Source organism: Falco peregrinus, chromosome 10, assembly GCF_023634155.1.
Source record: "Falco peregrinus isolate bFalPer1 chromosome 10, bFalPer1.pri, whole genome shotgun sequence".
Lineage (NCBI taxonomy): Eukaryota > Metazoa > Chordata > Aves > Falconiformes > Falconidae > Falco > Falco peregrinus.
In genome coordinates this window covers 16,986,418-17,005,842 of record NC_073730.1, presented here as the reverse complement: position 1 = coordinate 17,005,842, position 19,425 = coordinate 16,986,418, and the positions used below count along the sequence as shown (strand labels likewise).

Here is a 19,425-nt window from a genome sequence, read left to right as displayed (position 1 = left end):
ACACCTTCCAGATGAGGTTCAGCCATATTACCCAATAAACTGAACCCTGAAATCTCCATCAGGAAACATCAGTTCAGAGCACGAGCTCAGAAACCACCTTTAAGTTCTGCAAAGAAAAGCAGATTTGGCAAGAATAACCGATTTACCTCGCAGTTACATTCATGCATTTTGCAGGAATCCTTTGGTTTTGACCCAAAACATTGGCTGCTTCTTACCCTACAGTGTCTGTTCTCTGCAGCCACCAAAGTACCTCCCTACCTGCCTAAAGCAACTGCATAAGACATTTCAACTGCTAAGACCAGATCTGGCTCAGCTGCACAGCCTTGCAAAATGTTTGTTACTTGGAAAGTCTTTTTCAGTTTGTTACCTCTACATATACTGGCCCGTTCTCAGCAACGGAGAAGAGTCCTTGGGTGGGAGCAAGGAACAGATCTGTTTTGTACAGCTCCATGTTGAAGGTCACATTGGTGATGTGTGGTTCAGGAGGCCAGAAAATGCCTCTGTCATCCTCTGGCTGGTGCAGCGTGCAATTAAACTGAAATGAAAAAAACAATACAATAACATCCTGAGTCAGGAGCAGTAGCGGGATGAGGACAAATTTGGAGTGTACAATACAGGCCCACCCACATTACACCTACTTAGTGCAAATCTTCAGCAGGGTCACAAGAAATGGAAGTGAGAAGAAATGTGTTAAAAAGACAAATTAATTGCTACACAATTAATGTAATTTATGTGAAGTGCCTATTACAATAGACATTTCTCTATTGCCAAGGTGCAAACCCCAGAGTAACATACCGCTATTTCAGGCCAGCTGGAGAAAGTAACATCTCCCTCATCAGCATCCCCTGGAAATCCATTATCACCTGATTCCATGTCGTCATCATCAAAACCGCTGCTTTCAGCTGGTGATGACAGTTGAATGACAATCTGTACAAAAGGTTGCAAATGCATAAAATTAGGTGATAACTGAGCACTCTCTCTTCATGGCTTTAGTTTCTTCTCTCTTCAGAACAATGTGAGGACAAAAGAAGTGCACCAGCTAAGCAGATGGTGAAAGCACATCTTAAACAGCCTTGTGCTGAGCATGTAAGATAGGCAAGTTATATTTAGAGAACACCCCTTAAGTTTTTTTCCAGAATTCAGAGCCAGCAAAGACACCAGTCTGAGTGCTGGTGTCTGAAAGAGCAGCCTAGCATTTCCATTCTATTTCTGGTATTTCTATAACCAACACTGAAAAAAGAAATGCCTTTCTAAACTGATTTTTTTGCAACTTACAGTTTCCCTTAATGCATTCATGGAAAATCACTGAAAGTGTTTAGGGTCATTAAAGGATTTTCTCTTCTGTCATTTGCATAATGTTTTCAGACATGTACACCCAAAAGCATCATGTTCCTTTCTTCATCTTTTCCTTCCTTGTTTTTCTCTGAATTTCTGCTGGATTTCATCCCCGCCTTTTCCCCCCTCCTTTGCACACTTCACCATTTCTTCCCCTGAAAAATCCTGGTTTTGTTTTCCAGTGTTCTGTACTCTGCTTCTGTATGCCCTGCAGCTCCTCAGCTAGTCCCCTCCCTTCCAGGACTTTGTCTTTGTTTTTCTGGACACACAGCAACTGCTAAGAAGTGATAGAGACATTCTCTGAGGCTCCACTGCATGGTGTTTATTTTTTAGGAGAAATGCTCCAAAATTCCAAAAGATACCATACATGACTTGGAGTTAAGGATGTAGCCAAGATTATTAAAAGACAAAATGGAGAAACGAGGAAAATATCCATTTTAGTTTGGGCCATAATAGAATACAGGGACAGTGACAGTATTTAACTGCAGACACGTGCTATTCTGTAGTTTGGAGATGTTTCTATCCACAGTCCTGGTTTGGGACTGTTTCTGAATTAGAGTTAGGTGCTACAGAATTGCCAGTACAGAACAGTTTTAGCCAGGCAAGGTCAGATCAGATTGCCTTAGCTGTGTTTGGGTTGGACCAAAGGCTTTCCATCATTTGCCAAGGTTACTTCTACATACTGGAAAGCTCAGCAAGAAAAACGTGTTATTAATTTCCAACCCAGATTAGCTGCGCTGTACTCAAGCTCATAAACTGAGCCAGTCTGGAAGCAGTCACTCAGAACCTAACTGGGCTCCTTAGCATCATCACTCATATGCAAGTACTCAAGAGTCCCTTCATCACGTACATCAACTGATAGCAAATAGAAATCCAATTATAAGAGAAGCATGCACAGATAATGTCTTTTCCACACATTTTGAAAGCCTTTTACACACGTAATTTTGGAAGAAAAGAATTCACTTAAAATAATTCAGCATATGAATTAACTGGTTTTGCTTTGTGCAATCACAAAACTTCATTCCTATTCCTCCTTACAGCTATGTAGTGCTTCTTATGTATGGGTACATCAAAGCTGCTAAGGAAAGCTGGTGCAACTTCTCTGAGACTGGTACTTGATGGTCCCCAAAGTGCAGTCATACAGTTTTGTAAAAGTACTTAACTCCATCTCCTCCTTTTTCCTTGGGGATACTATCTGACCACAGAAGCACACTGCATGTGCAGTCTTCATACCTCCTTGAATACAGGGACTGTGGCTGCAACTAGGTTTGAGCTCGACAGGAAAAGATCAGGACGCCTCCTTTTTGCTAAGACGAAAGCTAACTACAATGGCTTCCTTGTACCACTATGATGCGCAGTGCAGAAAGCAGCTCCTCTTCGTAAAATACTCACAGAGTTAAAATAAACAATCTTGTTCAAGATATATGCTGTCCGAGTCCCACATTTGTTCAGCAAAGACTCCAAAATGAAATGGGTACCATTCATCCTGGCTTTGCAAGAGTGATCCAGCAGCGAGAGTTCTGTCCTTGTGTAGCCGCTGGCCTGAAACAAAGGCACTTTGTAAGTGGCTGAAACACAATTGTTAGGCTCTTGCTTAAAGTGCTGCTCAGAATACTGCTCGTGGCTGCTGGGAGGAAGAAGGGAAGTTCATTGTACTGACATCCAGGGAAGGTCACTCTCAAAATGATGTTATACGCAACAGGGAATAAATGTAACATGGAACAAAGAAAACAACAGGTTCATTATTACTCTGCTGATTGATAATGCTGACTCTGTTTGGTCTGAAATGAGCTAAAAATGCTGTCTGTATCAGGCTCTTTTCCAGCAAATGGACACAAGCAACCTGTCAGCTGGTAGATGGTAAAGACAGATCTATTCAGGTCTCTCACAGATATCAAAACCAGCCTCTTTGTACTCTGGAGATTAAAAAAATCAGACTGATGGCTGAGTACAGTAATTTTTTGACAGAACCAACCCTGGATAGCTTTAATCAGAAATCCCTCTACAAACTACTGGATTGTTGGGAAGAAGAAACACGGCCCTGAATTACAGCAAAGAATATCTACAGTATCATTTCCTTACCAAACTATTTTTTAGGGGGTTGGGTGGTGATGGCAGTGTATCTTAGAATGTTTATTATTTAATCAAAATACAAATGTTCTGCCCAGAAAAGCCTGCCCAAATTTGAGAATAAGAGATCACACCAACCTGCAGAGAGTCTTTTTCTACAGCTACTGTCATGACTTTGTCATCACAGTTTATTGACAGGGCCACATCAGCACTGCCCTGAACCTCTTCAGGTTCTTTATGTTTTGAGAGGGAATGCTCAAAATCATGATTTATTAAAGTATCCACTGAATCCCTGGATGGGAAGATTCCTTCTCCCACTGTGTCATGTCTTCCTCTGTTAATGTGAAAAGGAAAAGTCAGTCCATCACTTAATGCAGGATTCTTTGGGGCAGGCAGTGGGTTAGCACCCAGCAATTCTGTCAGCTCTGGAGGAAGGGAATGGTCTTCTTCATCGTTCATCTCTTCTAAAAAAAAAAAAAAATAAAAAAAAAAAATGCACATTAGGTGATTAGATATTTTCCTAGAAGTATGCAGAACTAGTAATTTTCATACAAAAAAAAGGTATTATCCAGAAAGGAAGCTTCTGAAGGACATCCAAAGCAGCATTTTTATACTTTCCATGTAATTAGCCACAATTCCCCCACTAAGGGTTTAGTTGTTACTGAGGCATCTATCTTTTTATATTTAGTCCCTGTCAGAAATGTACCTCACTAAGAACTGAAAATAAACTTTGAAGAGAGGGCCTATTATATGCAAAAGGCAACCACAGAGATAAAAGAAACATAACATTTGGCAAATACACTATTTTAGTGCAGTTGAAATAGGCTAAGTGTAACTAATTGGGTGAAATTCTTCCATTACCTGCCTCATCACAAATTCAGTCACTCCACTGTTGTGGAACTACTTACACAACCAGAGTGAAGTTAAACAAGAGTTAACTTTATACCGAGTAAATGAGAACATTAACTATCTCCTGGCTTATATGCATGGCTGCTTGGGACAGAAATCTCAACATCTGGCCCACGCAGGTGTAATCCATGAGTGGAAGTGATAAAATTAACGTGAACATAAGCTTTATCAAAACAGTTAAACAGTATTTTTAGTGGTTGAAATTCAGAATTAGTGAAAAAGCATATGCAGCTCCAGTAGCTTCAATGGACCCAGATATCTTTACATCAACAATAACTTTGACTAAATGCATTTTTTTAACAGCTGTATTTATTCTGTTTGCCCAGACTTTTTTTGGTAAGCCAGTTTTGTCTGTAAACAATTTAAAAGTTTATTTGTCTCAAGGAAACATTATGCTCATTTTTTTTGAGAAAAAAAAAAAAAAATCCAAGCTGGGTTTATTAACTAACAAGATATCGAGTTGCTGAAGTCCACTCCAGTGAACACTGAATATGGTCAGCTGTAACTGCTTGTGAGTTGGATAAACTATAACCATTTAATCCCACCAACATTTTTTCAGGAAATAACAATTTGTCTAGACTTCCTTCATCAAAAAGCCACAGAGGTGTTTTTTTTTCCAGCCAGCATTCATAGATATTACCAGCATTTCTGATTATGAGCCACGAAAGTAGTCTAATCCCCAACAAAAAAGCTTCAAAACTGAGAAGGCACCTTTCAAATCATCGTATTTCTGGAAATACAAGATATATTTTTTCTATATGCTAAAAGTCCATCTCCAAGCTTACCTGTATCTTCAAGTTGAAGATGAAATCTGTTAGCAACAGGGGCTTTTGTGTAGGAAGTAACTGGACTATAGTTATGCTCATAAGCCCACTTGATCAAACTCTCATGTGATGAGGGAATATCAGGTATTACTGATTTACTCATGGTCATGGATCGTTCTGTTTCCTTTCCAAAACCAATACTGTTTGATGTCTGCAAAGAAAAACTTGGTTTATAATTTACCATTTAAGGATACTTTAAATGGAATAGTGGCACTGATGTTTTTTAATCTATTTTACTCTATTAAATAACAGCGAACCGAGAACACCTGGGAAATAAACCAAACTCTGTCATCTTAGGCACAGAACTGCTGCGCACACGGAGAAAAGCCCCCCTTCTTCCCAGCCCTGCCTGAAGTACAATAAATCAAGGTAGTCAGAAGCTGTTAATCCCTAAACGAGACAAAGACATGTTTACAGCCATTTGTATAACAACATGTTTTCTTCAAAACTGAGTTGAAATTACTTCAGTGGTGAGGTGAACTCAGGATGCCAAATGATTTTTTTCAGATGTCTCCTTCATTTTTTTGATTAGAGCATTATTTAGGCTACATATCAGAAAACCTTTGTTTAAATGATCATTACTGAAAAAGGCAAAACATTGCATGCTCATGATGTAGAGCTGATACCAGCTAATGCTTTAAAGTCAGCTAGCACCAAGGATAGCCTGTGCCTCTCTGAATGAACTTCGTACTAGAAATGTTATGTGCCTCCTGCAAAATGTTAAGTATGTTCAACAGGACTGAGTTAAATGCTTAATAGAGCTGTAAAGTGAAAGCATGCATGTTTTATGCAAGCCCAAACTACTTAAAAGACAACATACACTTTCTGCACATAAATAAAATTTAACAATGTAAGTTTTATGCAAATATATCAATACAGCAAACTCATAAATGCACTTGCCAACCTCTTAGTTTTATTATTAATATAATAATATAATATTAATATAATAAAATCAATAAATTAAAACAAATATATAAATAATAAATAATGGCTCATCAAAGTTGACCATGGAATACAGATGAGTCACATAGCTTTTGCTTTACTGGAAATGTTTTGCAAAATTCCAGATTTTTTTGTCCAAAAGGGCAAGTCGAAAGCATATAAGACACATCTCTAGCTGTTAGAGGGGCAGTTAGAAAATAGAAATAGAAAAATATTCATTCATTGGTATTACACTTTAACTTGCTTTTAAGTGCTTGGCATCTTAAACTTAAACATATATTCACACAAAGCCAAATACACATATTTATTTTCACATTCACCACATTAGTATTATCACTACAGCAATTACATCAATGACTACAGAACAAGTTGAATATACACACAGCAGGGAAGGCATGACGACCCATTTTTCAGTGATTTCTGCAATGTGATTAAATTATGCTTTCTATATGCAGATACTATTGAATGCTCTAGAGCAAACACTTTCAATTCCTGATTACCTTATCATTCATATAGTCTGCTTTTAAAAAAAAATAATAAAAAAATCCCCATTAGTTTGCCTCAATGTGGACAAATCTTAATTCTCTTTCACTCCAGAACACCAAAAGATTGACTACACTGATCTCTTTTGCCCAGATTGCTTTTAGAGAGTGACTGTATGGACCTGATACCCAGCATCACAGAGCTTCTCTACCTGACCTCAAAACCAGAGCTTTTGAACAGATAAGTGAGCAAAGCTTGTGGAGAGGCCTGATGGAATGGCATAGTTTATCTTTAGTGCTCTCCCTCATTTCTTCCTAATGACCCAGCTCCGCATCCTTTAAACATGCACAGCTTCACAGCTGAAGTTAATGGGAATTTTAGGTGCGGAGTGTCTGGTTTGAGGATACTGCCATCAGTACAGTCATCAGTGACCAGCAATGGCCACTGAAGATAAGAAACAAAAAAGGAAACAATAAGTATCCTAATTTTAGTGTCTTACTAGTGTTTTAGATCAAATAATATTTTATCTTTCAACAGATAAAATCTGGACATTATTTATCCCACATTTTCATATTACCACACACGTTTGACTGGTTGGAATTACTATGCTACTCCAACTTTGCTGGAACTCCCTCTCTGTTTTCCTTTTTTTTTTTTTTTTTTTGTCATGAGGAGACAGCTGAACAAATATTTATCTCAGAAAGTTACTGTCCTAGCTGGCACCTGACCATTTCCATGGTTTGTTTATACCTCTCCACTCCACATCGAACCTGTAAATGTCCAGTCCAGTCCTGCGCTGCCTGAATGAAACAAAACTGGGCACAAGTTTTTGCAGGAACAGACCTACCTTGCTTCGCTTGCCTGTGCTGCCAACACCTTTGCATGCAGTGTAGGAAACGAGGCAATCAGAGCCACCTACTCAGAACCATTTCAGAAGCTGGCAGGCAGTTGTTCTCAAGTAAAGAACAGGCCCTCCAAGCTTCTGAAACCCTCACAGGGTTGTTCTGCACATTTCACCCCTCAACACACTTTCTTCCTTTCTGCAATTTCACTTTTTGGTCTGCCGTGCAACTCACAGCTTTGTAAAAAGACACCGAATCCAAAGGACGCAATGTGAACAGCAGATCGTCAACAAGCACTGCTCAGGGGCTACGTAAGGACAGACTGCAAACGGGAGCTAAACACAGCCTGGGAGGAAAGCACTGCGCTCACGTTATGTGCAATTACTTTACCTACACTATTCCCATTTTACTTTGTTTTGTGTCTGTCCTTTTTCAGAGTTTCAAGAAACACAGCAAGCTGGGAGATTATTAGATGACCCAAAAAGTCTTTTTCATTTTTTGTCTATGAACTTAGACCTTAATAACTCACAGCCCTGGGTATGAGGCAGCTTAGCACTAACCTTTCCCTCTTGGTTTGCCAATCCCCTCAGCACAATTCTGATTCGTACTGAGGGCAAGAAGTTAGGAAAATTGAAGTGCATGGAACTGCTTCAACTAATAAAAAGAACATTGTGAAACATTACCTAATTGTTTAGTAATGTTTTTATGCATTGTCTAAATTTGGCCTTGGAAAGGCCTTCGGCTTAATACAGATAGGAACAGATCCTAAATGCTGGAGATACAGGCTTTTTAATGACGGGGATGTTCAATTCTCTCCCATATCCCCCTCTAAATAAAGGGGAACAAACACACATTCAAAAAATGAAGCATCCATATAAATGAAGCAGTACAGCTAACAGTTACTCACAAATCCTAACATAAATATACAAAGTCTTTTATATACTGATATTTCTATATATGGTATTACATTCCCTTCTTGTTAATCTAAATAAAATGTTACCTTCTGCCACTCATCACAGAAAGAATTTTCAGTTACACTTTCTACTTATACTTTCAATAATTAATAAAGAACTTAAAAAAGAATAGCAGCCTTTCTTTTCTATACGCAAGTGCAGCACTTCAGACATTTTCAAATCCTCTAGAATTCCTCTCCCTGAAAATTCATCATCCATAAAGAGGTAGCTTCATAGATGTGAAAGATGGTACTTTGGCTATCTCTAAGCATGAAATGAACAAATGCACAATTCTCTATCCTGTGAAAGTAGATCCATATAGGCCAACTTATACCGTGGTGAGTTTTATGTAATAACCCAGAACGAAACTTTCAAGTCAAGCATTGCTTTTTGCCCTTCTGCTTACAAGTGTGGCAATCCTGAGCAACTAACCTTGACCCTTCTCTTTTAAGGGCTGATTATTTAGGATCAACAGGATGACCAGAACATCCTTTCCTGTCCGTAAAATAAAGATGTGCCAGGGATCAAAAGGGAATTTCATCGTCCACCCTAGATAATTTTTCCATTCAATTTTCTGAGCAACACCACAATTTATTTCCTTTTATTTTCCTCACTCTCAAAATCTAGCATGAAATCCTGCCTACCAATCTGTCCTCTTAGAAGATTTAGATGAAACAGCCTTTGGATCTTGTCAGAGTTGCCCTTGCACACGCTAAAAGGCGAAAGCTACTAAGCAAAGTAAAATTCTTACAAACAGAGATAGCTGGAGTTTGAAAACATATCTGAGTTACTGCAAAACTGCTAATCAGGAGGCCACTGGCTGGTCCAGCGCAAACATCCACTGTACGACGCACTTCTAAGTGATCACTTAAGACAGAAATAGGCCACATGTTTATTGGCTGCAAGATGAGTCTAATTTCATTTATTTATTTCAGAGCAAGGGAAAACCAAATTTTCTTAGTAGAAATGGTGTTGAGCAACAAAGCCTGTACCAAAACTCATTCTGAATCAGAACCTCCAATTATACACAAGTATGGTTTTGGAAGTTTAGCTTTAGAGATCCTGGGTTTAAAACTTATTATTTGCGGTCTGAGGAGAGGTGAGGTCAATTTGACCAAACACTTGCTGGGGCCAGAAGTACTGGCAGGGAAGAGGGCTAGAGACTACCATAACCACACATGGAAGGAGTAAAAAAGTTTCCACTTCTGAAGGGATGTGGGTGTGTGCTGTCTATCTAGGATTATCCATTCTGCACTCACAGGCATCTGTCCAACTTCTGAGATGAACCTGTAGATCCACTCACCAAAGTAACAGCAAAAAGGAGGTGAACATCCAACTCTGTGTTTAGGGTACTTCAACAGAAGTTGGAAAGACATAGACCCTAAATCACTGCACTGACCACCTGGCTTCTGATGTGCTGCTCAGTTTAATAGCCCATATATTAAATGTTAAGGAGAAAAAACTACATAGTTTCTGTATTTACTCTTTGAAATGCAGAATAATTTAAAAAAGCAGCTAATAGATAAAATGTTCAGCAATCAATATAGTCTAGCACTCTATCACATTTAAATGGATTCTATACTGTTGCAGTATGATACCTCTCAAAAAATAGAAGGTGCCTTAACTTACAATTACTTCCAGCCTTCCCTGGACATCATGCGACTTGATAACCCAATTGACAGACTTTTTACACTTGAGGATAAGAACGACGTCTCTGACAAGTTTGGCGCCGGGTTGAGATGGTTTAATGTCAACAATTATATCCACCTGGAAAGCACTGTGTGTGGAAAATAGAGAGAAAGTTAGACCAGAATGCCAGAAATTTTCAGCTATCAACCTTCTTCCAATCCATCATGTTTCCACTGTCTGGCCAGCTGATTAAAATGCTGGAGATTATCCCAGGCAACACAACATGTGCAAAACAGATTGTTATTCCACATATGCTTAAATGATTTTGCATAACAATAAAAACAAATACTTTTAGACAAATAATATTTTTGTGTCTTGTTTACAAGAAGTGTGCTACTCATTTCAGCTACTATTTAGAACAGGTTAGTTATACAAGTAGCAGTTTGCTTTATAAAGTAAATATTGTTTTCTTATTTCACTGTGACAGAGCCTAAAAATAGCTGTTTGAGTTTCCTCTGGCTGTAACTGTATTAAGGCTCAAAATAATACCTTAAAAAAAGCAAAAAGACAAATTAAGCAGGTTAATACCAAAAAAAAAAAATGCACAAATACTACATGCACATTGGGGAGTGTCTCTGCCCAGGCAGTTAAATTGTGGAAATTACTTTGCTTAGGATCTTGTGTGTGCTGAGGAATCAAGCCATGTATTCAGTTTCCAATACTTCTGGATATATACTTACTTTAAAAAGAAAAGAAAACAGATGTCCAGCCTACTGCTTGCTGGAAAATAGATGAATACTATCCAGATTTTCAAGAGCTCAGTAAAATAAGTAGAGCAAATGGGTCTGTACCCATCAATAACCTCTCGTCATGCAAAATACTAATTCAACAGAAAAATCTTTACTTCCAGATTGTCTTATGGGGCCATATGTCACAAGAACGTGCTCAACCCCCAGAAACAGGTTTCAACTAATACTGTGCAGTGAGACTTAGTGTATCTTGGGACCTTTGTTTCACCTCCTGCAGTTCAGCTTCTGTATGTTTCTTTGTGGATATAAACTTTGTAAAGATAGCTGTGGATAATATATAAAACTAAGAATGAAGCAAGAGGAATTAAACTCATTGCTTTTTTTACTTTTAGAAACAAAACATCTAAACATTTTGCAGTGTTATCATTTGAAAAAAATGCCTATCATACTATCAGCCAAAGCCAAAAGCCTAGAGGGCTTGGAGACAAGGCTGTCATTGCTAACTCTGCAAGGGACATACAGTGATGTTGATACTAAAGAACAACTCTATTCAGGATGGGGCTGCAACTCATGCCACACAGAGGCAGATCGTTTGTGCTCACCTACAACACTTCAACTACATCTTGGCACCTTCTTACTATCCCAAGGTTGCTATGCAAGAATATCCTCAGGCTCAGTTCACCACCTTGCAATGAAATAATTAGCCTTCTTGCAAAGACCCCTCCTCCCACTTGTATGTCTCTGTGTGATTTCCTCCTTAGGGGTGGGGATGTGCTTAGATGCAATGGCACGAGAAGCACAATTGGACAATGCTGGACATCTGGTGTCTGCAGTATGCAGACAGGATTTTAATTCTACCTTTTCTCTGATGAAATTGTACTTTTCTTCTTGCAGAAGGGAAAACCATCTAAGTTTCATAGCAATTTTCTGTTCTAGCAACTACACTCAGCACTTAAGAAGAGCTTTTCCACGTATGACTATCTGAAGCAAACCCCATTCATGCGCTCGCATTAAGAACTAGGAGAGACCAGCAAAGAGTGACTGTTTTAAATGTCTTACCACCCAAAGGTACCTTTGACAATTTCAATAATCCTCATAATGTGTACAGAGAGTTAAGTAATTTTCCCTAACCACCAGTTATAAACTTTTTTGGTCAGGGGACCACTGTCAACTCTTAACATGTCTTGCAATTGTCATAAACTACCCCTTAAACTCAAGTGGAAACTTGACAGAAAATAGTTATGATTCTGCAGACCAAGTGTGGAACAATTACCATGGACTGCAGGTCACTTGCAACCACTGTTTGGGAGCCACAGCCCTGGGCCTTGCTGTCAGTCATCCCTACCTGTGACAGGACAAGATTACTTTTAACCTCTCTCTCACCTCCTCATACAGTGGTCTCACCTTAAACCCTGCCTGTCAGGTGCTGCCCTTACTCAGTATCCCTTATTCACCTTATTCTTAGAAATATTTGATTGAGTAAGAAGGGGGACAAGATACAGTCCATAAAAACTGTGCTTTGCAGACTTGTCCAAAAAAATCCTGGGATCGTGAAGATGCAAAATCCTTACATACTGAAGAACTAATTTCTATCTAAGGAAAAGTACTAAGGTCCAGGCTCTTCTTGTAAGGATGAAATGGCTGCTTTCAGTTGATTTTCAATAGACAGATGAAATCTTTAGCTGTGACTTCAAACAGATTTAGTCTATTTAGATGATACTTTACCTGTATGGATTGGAATTTGGAGTGATTAATTCAATGATATGAACTTCTCTTTCTTGGACTAAGTTAGACATAAGGCATCCCTCTGCTGTTTTTGGTTGTAGGTATCCCGCAAGGTAATTTAGAGAGAGAAAATTCTTTTCTATGTTGCACAAGGGAGGAAAAACTTGGTCTGGAGTAGGAAAAAAAAAGAAAGCATATGCACCTTTACACACCAGGTATCAGCTTACATGCATGTATGTACTGCATCTACATCAGCGCAGCACTATGTTTTATGACATAGGTCTTTAGGCTAAAAGGTGTATTTATTACCTACCATAAGCACTTATGACAAATAAACATAATACTGAAAAGGAGAACACTGTTCTGACAACATGACACGTGTCTAATATAAACTGAATAGTTTCTATTTATGGATTTAAATATTTAACAAAAATCTCTACAGAGAGAAATCTGAACACAATACAGAAACAAAACATGAGCATTTTTCAAAATGAATAAAACATATTTAATTTGTTCCTTGCACCTTTAAAAAAATAATTCTTTTGAAATTAACTTCTAGAAACTTTTGCAATCAATTCCTTCTCTCTTTAGAAAATGTTTTATTCTTGTTATTATAAACTTACCATATTTAAAAGATCACAGAAAGTATTTTCCGTTTCCTTACTCAATATATTTTCCTATGTATTGTGCAGTCAGAGTCTAGAAATACTGCAGTTGTGCATGGAAAATTGAATACAGCAAGAAAGGATGAAATCAGTTGTTGATATTAAGGAAGTCTGACCATAATATTCATAACTGAAATGAAGAAATTCTAGAGTAGATATTCAACCTCTCTTTTGGTTTTAACTGCCTAGCTGATCACAAACATTAATTACCGTGCAATGCAAAACATAAAAAGCAGTCACTTAGTATGAAGCTTTCATGCAGTCTGCATTGTTGTACCCCAAGCAGCAGTATTTCCATTGAAAAACAGGAATACTTTGTATTTCTGAGACAGCTTTACATACAAATTGTCATAATACACAGAAGGACTAAGCATCATGTTCAAAGACACAAAGTGCTGCAAGAATATAATTCCAAATGGCTGGCTCTTTGACCTTTGCTTTACAAAGAAGGCTTTCCTGTTAAGGTCAGTAGCAAGATAAAAAGTCAAATATAATGCATTATGCATGCAAAACTGTAGATGAACTCCTAAAAGCTGAGCAAGCTGAGCTGAGACCACTGTTAGCATTTGCTCCTTAAATGAGAGCTGAAATGTCACCCCTGAAGTGCATTTGTGTGTGGTACACAACCCTGCAGGGAGACCAGAGACTCCTGTGACCCCAGCCACTGCAGAAATATTTAGGGGAGTTTCTTCTCCGGATCTTACACAAAGTAGCCTTTGAATATTAACCTTGCTTCTTCCCTACAGAATCTAGGAAAGCTGCATGAGGCTGCAACTGTTCACACTGCCCAAGCAAAGCACTCCTCTAACATCTGGGACATGCCCTGCCAGATTAGCCTCGAATGCAGCTGCAGTTCTGCCAGCTCCTCCCACAACAGCACAGAATGGAAAATGATCCCAAATGGTCTACACTGAGCTTGATTTTACATATGTATAAACATATACACACACACAGAGATGCCAGCTATTTGCTTCTCAGCTGCCATACAACACGATTCAAGCCATAAAAGAACAGCCTCCGAGTAGTTAGTGGATGATTACCACATGTGCTACCATTTGCCATTGCAAAGAACTTGGTTCCCGCTCCTGGCACTGCCATTAAACGTCGCTGGAACTCTCAAGAACGGCTGCTCTTGCTGCCACCAGCATGGAGGCTCCCCAGCCTGGCCCCCTGCTCAACAGCACGCTTTCCTCTGAAGCACGTTTTAACTCTGTCACTGGCTACTTGTTGTACACATTTACTTCTCCGCTTCACCAAAATGTATTTACTCTCGTTTGTACCAATTACCAAGACCTGGGCTGCAACAGAAAAGGAGATCCATTTCATCTTCCTTTGCTGACCATGCTTTTGTTTTTTAGTTTCAGGGCTGTCTGCTTACTTTGGAAAGGGACTGCAGGTGTCTGCAATCAATTAAAACCCTTACTAAACCAGCCAGCAAACAGTCAGTTTATGGACCCTGTGCCTGTCTAATCTCCCCAGACTCCCAATTCGGAATGAGGCACGAGGCTTGCAACACCCTCGGCAGCGGGTCTCCGGCCAGCATGCCCAGGTGCGGTGGGGCCCCGCGCACCAGAAGGCACCCGGTGGAGCTGTGGGCTGCCAGCAGCCGCCTTCACCTCCGCATGTGCCAGGAGGCTCGGGTGAAGATGAAGGATTGCACACTGGGATCTGTAGTTTCTGTGGGCAGAACCTCCATTTTACAGATGAGGACAGATACCATCTGCTCTATTCTGCACAAAATAGGTGTCATCCACAGGTTCATAGCTAAACTGGAGAAAAGTTGAGTATTCCAGCTTAAAATCAGAAGGTTTTTGTCAAAACGAGCATCATTAATGAGGGCTCACTCTCCAAGACAGGCACCCTGGGCAGCAGCAGTTTGATTCAGCAATAAAAATCCCATTCAAGCAGAGCTTACCTTCCAAAGTCTGAGCAGGTGATAAAGTGAGGCATTTGGGATTTTCCTCAGCCACTCTGATGGTGGCACTTTTTTGTGTGTATTTTGCTGTTTACTACCCCTTAGTACGATGGAGATCAGAACCTTGACTGACAGGGTATAAAGGAGAGCAGGGAAGGGGCTGCAGCAGTCTCTGGAGGGAGCGTGGAAACTCTTGGTGCTACTCGCCCCCCAGCAGGACACACAGCTAAAGCCTGACACAATACAACCACCTGCAAGTACTGAACCAAGGAAGCACAGCATGCAGGATACGTGCACTTGTGTGTGCAGGCTACAAATTCAGAGTCAGGACTGAAGCTTCAGCTTCTGCCAGGACAGGAGCACAGTGTTACCATCTTTAAACAGATTGTATGTTTTCCAGTCTAGTTATTGTTATGGCTGATCATTTTTTTTCTTATTTAGCCAAGAAATGTGTTGAAATTAGGCTCCCTCCAGGCTAGCACATCTGCCCTAGATTTACATTGGCGGTACGGTATGCATTAGATAACATTTAGCTAACTGATAAGTCTTCCTGACTTGTACAATAGTATCTTATTGAAGCATGAGGAATTAAACTGACTTCTGCTGAAAAACATGCATTAAGATCACTTTCACCATGAGCAGTCCCACCTTCTAGAATCTGACAGCGATTATCAAGGCAATAATTTTGCCATCTCCTTCACTACACAAATCAAAGCAAGAACAACTCCACTTCTTGTGCACTCTTCCTCCAAACTCTCATTCTGGCCCCTATAAGCTCTTGCTGTGTTCACCATCCCTGCAGTATTTGATCGGCCACTCTTCTGAATCGACAGGATTCAGATGCACTTGGCCCTGACCCAGTTCACTAGCTTGCTCAGTTGCCTTTCATTCGCAGCTTCAAAAGTGATTTCAGAGACCCAGAGCATCAGAAGCAGTTTTGTTCTATGAAAGATCACCCTTCTTGTCCTCTGGCTTGCATTTTCTATTTGCTGTATTCAGCTACAGCCTCCACTTCTAAAATGTTACATCTTTCAGTTTTAGGTTTGTCTAACTTGAGCAAAGCTGAAATGTAGACAATTACAAGAATACTGCTATTAAATTCTGTATCGGTCACGTAGCAAGGAACTACTTCATACGACCACCTATAGATTATGAGTAACACTAGCTGTGATTCACAGACTGGCAGCTGAAGGTACCTGACTAAAGCACTTGAGGAGTGTGAGTTTTGTATGAAAAGCCTGAAATGTCCATCACAGATGCTGTGGTTTGTGGAATCCATTGATTCCACTGCTTGCTCTGCAGAGAAACAGACCAGCTCCACGCCCCACGTGGTTTCCATAGAACTCCTTGCATGACTGCTGCAGTTAAAGAACTGACTCTCTCCCCACCCCTGAACACATGCATAACCCCCACACATACATGCATATTCCACATATTCATTCTTCTGCCAAGAATTTAAATCAAAATCAAATATCGTTACAGCTGAGCTAGTTTGTAGAAACCTTCTCAAAAACTGTCTATTTTGGTTGCCTGCCAAGCTGCATTTTGCGTACTTCTAATTAAATTGCATTTTAACACGTTCTAAAGATGATGCAAAGCTCTCCTATTTAGCAGCCTAGTTTGACTGGAGACATGCGAATCAACAACCAAAATTTTATCTGGTTTTTGACATATCTAATTCAATGTTCATCTCTGCAATGCAGAGACCCCTACTCCCATGTATATGTTCCAAGAGCACTTTAATAAGCTAATAAATATATTTCTGAATGATTTTCTGGCATTAAAATCCAAGACTGGTGCCAAGTAGAACAAAAATCACACAGGGGAATCCTGTACAAATTTGGCAGGATTTGGATAAAACCAACAAGGCATATTCCGGTTTTGGGGGGCAAGCCTCATGCTCCAGGAAATCAAATGATCAGATACAGGTGGTTAGAAAAGAATGTTTTCTCCACAGAACGTTTTGGGATGTTTTTTTTGTAGCCAACTAGTTCAGCTATGCAGGAGTTTCTCTAAAAATATTGCTGAAGTACTACTAAATTAGGCTGCTAGTGCTAGTAAGTGCTGAGCCCACCAGTACTTATTCGATGTTGATAAAGTGTTTTATTGATTTCTACTTTTCCCATCACTGAACTTCTTGTGAGACAACAACTAGTTTCAAAATACCTGGACCATTAGCTGCACCACAGATCAGTTCCAGTTCACTTTTAGCAGCCTTTGTTCTTGCTGCTTTTGGTTTAGCCTACTAAACCTGGATAGTTGCTTTAGCCTGAACTTTGATGACATCTTTACAGAAGGAAAGAAACACAGTGAATTGCAGGCTGTTAGGTAAAGAACACCAACATCTTGAAACATCCCATACCTGCAAAAAAGGAAATTTTGCCCCCAATCACCCTGCACAACAGAGGAAAGTCTGTTTTCCCTGCAAAGTTCCTTTTAGTAATTACACATTTTCCAGAGAATGAACCTGAACACGTTCAGGTTTATCCATCAGTTTATCCATGAACCCCTACTGAACAAGTAGGGCATAAACCCTCCTGAACCAACTGCCTTCCTCCAAGAATGTAATGCTGAGAAGAGCCATGGCTCTTGTGTTATCCATGACCTGCTCAGGTGGAACTCCCTGCAGAAGATGACCAGCAGTCAACTGAGAGAAACCATGAGCCAGAAGGTGCTGCAGAGGTTCATACTGTTAAGTACCTCCAACACTGCTCAGCTACAAAGCTACAGCCCAGACCCTGCCCTAACACGGGCCTGTGAACTCCCTGAGGAGCTGGAGTCCGCTCCCACCCACCCCAGGGCACCTGATGCATTTGGCATGTGGCTCACAGGGACAGAAAAATCGTTCTCCTTGGGATGAAAATACACAACGACATCAGACTGAGGCAACTTACCTTGGTGAGGAAAGCAATAATTCTTTGCCCAAAGTAGCCTGGATCCCTATACAAGCAAATACTGAAAAAAATATAACTCAGGTTTTGCTAGAAATTACTCCCTACCTCAGGTTCTCCACTTCAGTTCTTTAGATACAGGCAGCCAACTGCCACCCAACAATCACTGCGAGTAGTTTATTCCTTTCAAAAGCTGAAGCTTTGATTCCTGTGAGATTCTGGTCAATTGCATACACATTTTATGAGCATAAAATTATAGCACCAGAATCCATTAAAAGTTGCCTAAATCCATGGCCTGGTCTTTAGACTTGCTCTTATTTCTCTGTCTTCCCCTTTCACATCACATCTCTTGGAAAATGACAAGTACGTTTAAAGATTAAAATAAAAAAATGTGAAATAATACTACAGAAAGACTTATTCTCAACATCTAGAAGTGCCTATCAGTTCTGTTGGTTTTGTTTTGTTTTACCTTCTCCTACTTTAATATAGATGTTTCTTGATATTTTGAGTTCAGTGAAAGATGTTACTGCTCCATATTCCTTCTGGGCCCACTGTAGCAGATGTTCATTTTTCTCAGGAAAAAGCTTTTCTTCAGTTTCTGCTGACAAAGAGAAATTTCCCTTCTCAAACTGAACAACGGAACCTAAAGACACCTGATGGGAATAAAAACATATTTTTAATGTGGCACATTTATCCACACAGACAGGTAGCATGTTTAAGCAGTGTAATCTGTCGCACCCAAATGCAGTCACTGATGGCGATTACAACTTATTTCCAACAATGCCTGAACTTCATGTGTTTTAACATCTGCATAACGATTGGTTTTCAGAGATGTTTTTAAAAAATGAAGCCCTCATCAGCCCTGCTGCTGACTAACAGAGGGCTCTCAGCTGCTCTCCAAAGTCGCATTGCTGCAGAAGCGGTACGACAGCACTGCACGGGGAGCTGAACTGGGGGGGAAAGGGAGGGCTGGGAGACTGGAGGAAAACCAAGACAGCAGAGAATAAGAAGATGGTCTGAGGAACTGAAGGGAGAGAAGGATGCGAAGCTCAGTAAAACTGGGAACTACTGAAGCAACACCCGAATCGGAAAGAACCTGAGACCAAGCTCAATGGCAGGTAAGGGCCAACAGAGAAACACAGAGTAAGGAAAAAGAAGGGGAAGATAGTTACTGTTGCTTTATTTACAGGAAGTGAGGAGACGCTTTAGTTTAATTCATAAAGCAGATGAGCTATAAATCTTCAGAAAAGTCTGTATAAATAGGTTACATTAACTCAGGTCTTGACTGGAAAACTAAAATGTTGTTTACAATAACCAGAATGGAAAAACAGTAAGTAGAAGTGTTATGGGTTCTGCAGAAAAGCCTAAGACTTTCAAATACAACTTCACTGGAGTGGCAACAGCATCATTCAAGGAAAGATGGCAGCAGAGTCAGATTCTCTTTCAGACTGGGACCTGCTTCAACTTGTGTTGGTCTTGAGAAATAAACAAGT

General features: G+C 39.9%; 1 protein-coding gene across 3 annotated transcripts in view; it reads right to left on the bottom strand.

Annotated features, from left to right (window-relative positions):
* TGFBR3 (transforming growth factor beta receptor 3) overlaps nucleotides 1-19,425 on the bottom strand; it is a 121,442-nt gene that overhangs the window by 20,080 nt on the left and 81,937 nt on the right. For all 3 annotated transcript variants that reach the window (XM_055815232.1, XM_055815231.1, XM_055815230.1), the window contains 8 exons: nucleotides 18,402-18,585; nucleotides 12,462-12,630; nucleotides 9,988-10,135; nucleotides 5,100-5,289; nucleotides 3,544-3,869; nucleotides 2,728-2,877; nucleotides 796-927; nucleotides 368-535 (listed from right to left, as the gene is read on the bottom strand). In XM_055815232.1, the coding sequence (XP_055671207.1) occupies nucleotides 368-535; nucleotides 796-927; nucleotides 2,728-2,877; nucleotides 3,544-3,869; nucleotides 5,100-5,289; nucleotides 9,988-10,135; nucleotides 12,462-12,630; nucleotides 18,402-18,585 (1,467 nt within the window). The remainder of the gene's footprint in view (nucleotides 1-367; nucleotides 536-795; nucleotides 928-2,727; nucleotides 2,878-3,543; nucleotides 3,870-5,099; nucleotides 5,290-9,987; nucleotides 10,136-12,461; nucleotides 12,631-18,401; nucleotides 18,586-19,425) is intronic.